Raw genomic sequence first — 7750 nt, forward strand, 5'->3', positions numbered from 1 at the left:
CTCCACTAGATAAACCCATGATTCCATGATTAATTCATGTAAAAAAATGTTTCAATGAATGTCATGCAGAATGCGAATATGCAAATGTAGATGTAAAAAATGTGAAAATGTTTAAATAAATGCAGTGCAGAAAGCAAATGCAAAAGGTATCAATTTCCAAAAATAATCATTTTTAGAAAGAGTTCCATTCATCCAAAAGAATTTTCATCTTTACAAGAGAGATCCATAGACGAATGCGGTTTGTGATACGTAATCCCCATGCAAAATGCCAAGCTCGGACCGTCAAATTGCGATCTTCCTTGTTATTAAAACTCTTTTCCATTTTGATGGTCGCTTTTCTACTATGATGAATACTTGGTTAATCAACACATTTCTTTTATTTATGATGATCATGCAATGGCAAACAATAATAAAAAATCAAACATAGAAAATGTTTCAACATAAAAGAATTCAAATATCAAGCAAATATCAGGAAAATAAAATAATGCAGGTAAATAGAAGAGGTTTAGAGTCGTTTCTCTTTTGTGTACACTTATTTTGGGTACCTACTGACGAACAAAGGTTCGACATGAATTTTATCAGGGTGGGTTACTAGGGCTCACTATATGCTGTGTTGGGTTCTAAGAAAAAGGGTACTCGAATTGTCCATGTTGGTGCCTCCTTAGGATGCCAAACCCTCAACCCTGGCTCATTACAGGCTCGTGCGGATCGAGTTCAATTCGAGAGGATACATTCCCTTATGTTCATGCGGAGAAATAATTTATCTCACGTAGACATAAGGTATATGAACCCCAAAGGTTACTAGCTCAAACACTTACAGAAAAATAAATTATCTCACGTAGGCTAAGCTTTCACCTCACCTTAAAAGTGACAAAGCTCGTAAGAGAGCTTATGATATGCAAATGTACGTGCTGTGTGTGAGGAGAAACTCACAAACCTTTAAAACACAACAAAAATATCACTCTCATAATTTTCGAAACTTGTTCAAATTGAAAACCACTAAAATCAAAAAATCAATTAGTTAAAAAAATGCATAATATGTTGAAACTCAAAAATAAATAAAAGTGTTGAAACTCAAAAATAAATAAAAGGATCGTAAATTAAATACAATTTAAGTTTGTAATTCCCAAAATAAAATTAATGTATAATCATTTATGGCTTGACTCTCGAGGTCCTCAGCGGAGTCGCCAAGCTTTCATAATGTTTCCCAAGGGGATCCGTTACACTTAAAAAATTTATTTCGGGAAAGGCGGTGAAATTCAATTTGGAAAATGATTTGATTTCGAAGTTGTCACCAACCATTAAGTTAGGTAGGTTAGAAACCTTAAACGTCAAAAAATGGTATGCGCTTTACCAAAGATTCGTTTTTAAGAGTTCGGGAGTCGGTTACGTATGGGGAAGGGTTAGCACCCCCACAACGCCCAAACTTTGGTACCTAAACGATTATATATTGTTTAAATATTGGGAATTAAAAACTCAAAAATATATTTAAATTACGATCCTTTTATTCATTCGAATTTATTTAAAAAGTGTGAACAATCTTCTAGAAAACACTTCCTTTGTAGTTAGGAGACTTTCCCATAAATTCACCTCACAAAAATGTTATTTCACAAATTTTGCCAAGATAAAATAAAATGCAATAAAATAAAATAAAAATGAAAAGCGATGAAAAGTACTCGAAATAAATAAACGTAGAACAAATACAATTATCGAATACAAAACAACAATTATGCGAAAAATCCTTGAAAATATTCCTTCCCTTTAGTTGGAAGATATCTTCATACATAGATTTCCCTCACATTGAAACTTTTTCATTTTCGTATATACATGTAATTATAATGATCGATAAAACACAATTACAAATTTGGACTAAAATGCACATTTACGAACATGACTAGCTAAAATACAAATAAAAATAGACATGCTTAGTAAAATAAAGGACTAAATAGCAAAAATGAAAATTTACAGGACTAAAACAACACAAATAGAAACTTAAAGGATTAAAATAATAAAAAAATAGAAAGTTAAAAGACTAAAATAGTAAAAATAGAAAGTTCAGGGACTAAACTATTATTAACAAAAACTGGAAGGATCTATTAAACAAATATGAATAAATCAGAGCCGCAATAATCAATTTGAAATAAATACAAGTACCATAAATGAAAATAACCCAAAAATCACATTAAGGACTAAAATAAAATAACCAAAATGGAGGACTAAGCAATAATTAAACCATACCATGCAGTAACTAAAATAAAATATTTACAAATGACATGGCCAAATTCAAATATTAACAGAAATAACAAAATAAGTAAGAACATGACTAAAATATAAATAAGGAAACATTAGTACCCGAAATCAAATAAATGAAACTTCATTAAATGGCTACAACATGATATTACAAAGCATAGAGGACTTAAAATGTAATTATACCCAAGCATGAAAACATGGATGGGTGAAGTGCCAAAACGGCAGCGTTGTGGTTTGGGTATTTAAACCAAAACCGGAGCCCCAACTCCGATCATCCCTCATTCTCTCATTACAGTAAACAAAAATAGAGAGAGAAAAAAAGGCTCTCTCAACTTCCCCTCGTCGGGGAGAGAAAAGCAGTTACCGCTAGCGTTAGACACGGTGGCGAAGCCTACGGCGGCACACGGCAGCCGGAGAAAAAGAACTTCCCAGAATATCCTTCTCAATCCCCTCTGTTCCGATCTAAAGCTCTTTTTCCCTACAAATGACCATAGAAACCCCGATCTAGCGATATACCTTTCAGACGAAAAAGAAAATTTGACGACTTTTGGTGTTCCCGACGACTTCTCCAACCAGGGAAAGAGTTCTTTCATTCTCTCTTTGCTTTTCTTTCTTTTTTTTCTTTCTTAGTTTTGTTGTATTTTCTTTTTCCTTGTTTGTTTGTTCGAATGCACTCTGCTTTTCTCCTTTTTTTTCTTTGAGACCCCGAATGGTTTTTTTTTGTATTTTCTCTCTATTTTTTCTCTACCAACTCTCTATATTTGTTTTACCCCGAATCCTTATCTCCTCTCTCTTTCTTCTCCTCTTTTATGTTGATGTATGTTGATATCAAGAGGTCAATCCCTTGGGATTTTGAGTGTGATTTGTTTTGATATTTTATTGGGGTTTTTTTATGGACGTTTTCCTTTGACAGATTGAGGCACTATTGGAGCAGATGGGAGCAGTCAACTGAACAGACGGCGGTGACAACATCACAGACTGGCGGCGGTGGTGACATTAATCCCTAGGGTTAGGGTTTTAGAAACCCTAGGGGACCGGATCAGATCCAGGTCGCTGGGCGGATTCGGGTTTTACTGATGGGTTTGATCTCGTGTCTGCTCTGGATTCCAATTTGGTCGGGTTTGAGTTGTAACCGAGATTGGGTAGGTTAGCTGGGCCAGTTGGCCTTGTATGTTATCTGGGCTCCGGATCTTGGTTTGTAAACAAAAATGTAAATAATATTAAGAAAAATAACCATAATAATAATAATAATAATAATAATATAATATAATAATATTTTTTGGTAGACCCAGACAAAAACAAGTGTCTACACTATCAACTAAAAGATTTGATCAGATCAATTTGAGTTCGATTGTGGACTAATTAGTGAATTGGTAAAAACATATTACTAATTGAATATTCGATCAAAACCCAATATCTTACTATTAGATATGGACCCAATTCATTGAAGACGTACAAGTTTAAATTACATGTTTCAAGTAAATAAAAAAATTATAATTTTTAAATAGTTATTCTTAATTTGAGCTCAAATAAATTTCATTTAGATTACTTTCAGTCTAAACCTTTTATTAAATAAAGGTTCTGATCAATCCATTCAAATTTTGAGGTTGAACTCAAAATTAATAAATCTATTTGGCAGTTGCAAGAGCCTTCGCACTTTACCCACCTATCCACACCCATGAACTTAGTGGCGGATCCAGAAATATTTTTCAGGGTAAGCATGCATATATATTAATTATATAAAATTTTGATAAAGAGTGGGCATAACTAAAATTTCAAGGTAGACAAAACTATTAAAATATGAAATTATCCGAAAAAAATTCGAATTTCAAAGTTGTACACGTGCTCACCCTAGATCCTTAATAGATCCGACACTTGGTAGAATTGATCATATATTAAAATTAACACAAGTGAACTAATAACTTAAAACAAATTAAGGTTTAATCGAGAAACTTATAATTACAAGAAAATGTAACACTTTTATTAATACACAATACAATTGCAATATAACACACTTACTCCATTATTTTTTTTCTTTTCTACCTATAAGTTCTCTTACTCTTAACACATTGTTTACTCTTTTCACTACTCTAGTAACAACAATAAATTCCATCTCATATTTATAGATTTTAGTGTTCATTGGATTGTTGATACATGTCAACATTTTAGCTATCAATCTTATAAATGTTGAGAATCTTTTATAGATAATTCTAGATGTAATATCAAATATTACAAATATCTAGATTATTTTACAAATAGTTTTAGATATATATTATTTTTATATTATATTAGAATATTGTCAAGATATATCTCACAAATGATAATTATATTTATATGGTGGCTTTCCAACATTCACATTTTTAACGATAAAAGAGAAAATCTTTTATTTTAAAAAAAAAAAAAAATTAGTTAATTTGTATAAATTACTTTTAATTTGACACTATTAATTATTCTCCATCATTGCCTGCAACCGCATGTCAATAAAGCTTTTGTTTTCATATTCGTTAGATATCTAGTATGACTTGAAAGTATATCATGGTGCATTCCCTCTATCTTAGCTTGAGTTTCTTCTCATGCTTCCCTAGTCGAATGAGGCAACAATATCGACCCTGTAATGTATTCAGAACTGGCTAGAGATGTCTCGTACAAAACAAATTACCTATAATAAGGTTAATAAATAGTGTGACCGGTAAAAAAGATAATAGATTAAAAATGGAGCACAAAATGTTATAAATCATAACCGAAAAGTTATCAGCCGGAGTAAAATAACAGGTTGCACTAAAATGTAATATCAAGTAAGAAAATGAGTTATAATCGGTAAATGTTATGGATACTATTAACATTTTAGGTTTCGCTTAAAAAGTTACCAGAGTTTAAGATAATATCGCCTTAACCATTCTCACAATAAGAAAATAAATTAAAAGATGAAAATGTATATAATAAATACAGTTGCATCAAGAATATCATGGTTCACTAAGAAATAGATTATTATCTCTAAAATTAATAGTTTTATTAATTATTCAAAAGTGTTTATAGATTTTAATCCGTTGATTGATTCAAATATATTATTTTAATTTTTGAAATGTATTTATTAATTAATGTTATGAACTATAGCTGAAAATTTTGATTTAGTATTTATAAACTTTAATTCTTTGATTTAGTATGCATAAAAAATTTCTTTGATTTAATATATATATATATTATTTTGATATTATGATTGATATTTATAAATTTATGTTTGGTATATATTAATTAATTCAAATATAATATTTTGATTTTTGGAAAGTTGCTCATTCGTTTGATCCATGTTTGTCCACTCGTCGTCGTGAAGTTAATCATCATATGATTCATGGTCGGATATATTTTTTTAACATAAAAATCTCAACAAATGTTTGACATTTCCTTTAAATTTGCTCTATTTATTTTAGATTTTTTTAGTTCTCTATTTTTGTGCAGGTTTGTAAACTAATTTTTACAGATTTTTAGGTTGTGTTACAAATTTTTTACATATTATAATTTTATCATGTTATTAGAATTTTTCTAAATTAACCATGCTGAAATCTAAAAATAGGTAATGATTTTGTCATTTTTCGATGTTGGGTGCAAAGTGAATTTGGAAGGAGTTTGGTTGACCAGGTGTCAGTTGTTATTGGGGTTAAGAGTATTGGATATGAATTGTATATTAAATTTGGATTGCATATTGAATTTGAGTTTTAATTAGATATATTTTTAGTTTTATTTTGATTCGGGCTTGATGAATGAATTTTTAAATCCAAACAAAATAATGTTTATAAAAGACATTTTTAGTTATTTTTGGGCATAAATAAATTTAGGATGGGTAAAAAAAATTTTAGTATAAGCAAAAATTAATTTAAGTACACACCCTAAAAGCTTATAGCTTTGCCACTGCATGGACTTGGTCTTCAAGTTTTACCGTTGACCAGAGAGGACTGCATTTATAGCCATAGTCAGTCATACGTAGATAACAGTAACGTAAATAAAAATTTCAAAAAAAAAAACAACAACAACGACAAAATTGAGCATGAAAAACAATACTACTACCAATTTAATCAATTTAAACAAATTAGCTCTAAAATCTCACTTAGCTATCCAAACTCATCAGGAAAAATTATAAAAAAATATAACTCTACTTAATCGCCATCATCTGTATCGTATGTACGTCTTTTTACAGTAGAAGCTTCCAACTGATTCTTCCGATCTGGAATCCCTGGTTTTAATTTCAGCGCAAGCAGTTAGAGCAGGAAGCGTTAAAGAAAACCCTAGCATACTGTTGAAAGTAGCAACCGTAGCAATAGCATCCTCTGACGGGATATTCCATCGACGGTACCGGGGAAAAACTCCGGCGACATAATGTGGCTTTCACCGGAGAACATGAGCCGGACGATTTTGACGACGACATATTGATACTGGAAGTATCTGACGGAAGAGAGGATATTTTCTTGAGCGACTCTGGGGGTGAAAGGATCGCGCGGATCTTAGACGGTGCAGATTTAGAAATCAACGCCGCCTCGTCGTACTCGTCGATTATATTCGTTAAATCCTCATCCGACTTTATGGAGATCAAAAAATCTAAATCGCCTTCGGGTAACTGACACCTCAAGGTCACCGAATATCCACAAAATTCAACGAGCTTCACCATCAACTCTGCAACAAACACGAAACAATTGAATCCCCTTCTTCTTTTCGATAGAAATCAAGGGACAAAGGGAAATACAGTTATCACAAAACAAACCTGTAAATGAAATAGAACGATCAACAGAGAGAACTCTTGTATGTCCGCCGACGTAACGGAGCTTGCCATCGGTAGAACGGGGAAGAATAATGCCTCCGTAACTGTAAAGAAATTTGACGGTCCGTGAGGTTTTGTTGTCGGATTGAGTTTGCGAAACCATTATTTTGGTCTTCCAATTTGTGTGTGGAGCGTTGGTTTGTGTCAATGGGACTCTGTTTGAGAAGGTCAAAGAAAGTTAGAGAATAAATGGGGGCGGAGCAGAGCAGAAAAAGAAGGGATTTTGTTATGAATATGAACTGAAAACGAGAAGGGGGGAGCCCAGGGATATATATACGTGTAGAGTCGTGGGTCCTACACGCAAACGGTAGAGTAATTAATTAGAGTTAGGTTGACATTTGTTGTTGGAATTAGGAAATTCCTTTTCTTTTCTTTTTATTTTCAATTAGGGAAATAATTGTCGTTGTTTGCGAGTATTCTTCGTCTACTCCGGGCTGCCTTCTATACCTACTTTTATTCAATTTCCTTCATTAATTAATAATCATTTGACTCCTCGCAACAACTCTTGACCGAGTGAATTTAAAAAAAAAATTATTAAAAATACGAGAGCTGAGAAATTATTTTCCAGGCAATTTGACCAAAAAAATCATTGTATAAATAAAATATTATATGTCAATCATCGTTTTATAAATATTGCTCGATCTAACACCTGAGAGAATGAGGTGTGTTCGGTGAAACGCGCTTTAGAAG

The 7750-nt window shown here is 32.0% G+C and overlaps 1 protein-coding gene across 1 annotated transcript; it reads right to left on the reverse strand.

Moving 5' to 3' along the window:
* Positions 1–6394: 6394 nt before the first annotated feature.
* LOC120139450 lies at positions 6395–7230 on the reverse strand. Its single transcript, XM_039154655.1, has 3 exons — positions 7215–7230; positions 7004–7172; positions 6395–6915 (listed from the first exon to the last, which is right to left on the reverse strand). Exons 2-3 carry the CDS (start codon positions 7161–7163, stop codon positions 6491–6493), a joined length of 585 nt encoding a protein of 194 aa, XP_039010586.1. The 5' UTR covers positions 7164–7172; positions 7215–7230; the 3' UTR covers positions 6395–6490.
* Positions 7231–7750: the final 520 nt, after the last annotated feature.

The sequence above is a fragment of the Hibiscus syriacus genome, unplaced genomic scaffold, assembly GCF_006381635.1.
Source record: "Hibiscus syriacus cultivar Baekdansim isolate YM2019G1 unplaced genomic scaffold, ASM638163v2 tig00110747_pilon, whole genome shotgun sequence".
NCBI classification, from domain to species: domain Eukaryota; kingdom Viridiplantae; phylum Streptophyta; class Magnoliopsida; order Malvales; family Malvaceae; genus Hibiscus; species Hibiscus syriacus.

Bases quoted from the DNA above. Each gene is read 5' to 3' on its own strand.
- LOC120139450 (XM_039154655.1), bottom strand. From the start codon at position 7,163: ATGGTTTCGCAAACTCAATCCGACAACAAAACCTCACGGACCGTCAAA. The intron at 6,916-7,003 runs GTTTGTTTTGTG...TGTTTGTTGCAG, and splicing joins TCGTTCTATTTCATTTACAG to AGTTGATGGTGAAGCTCGTT.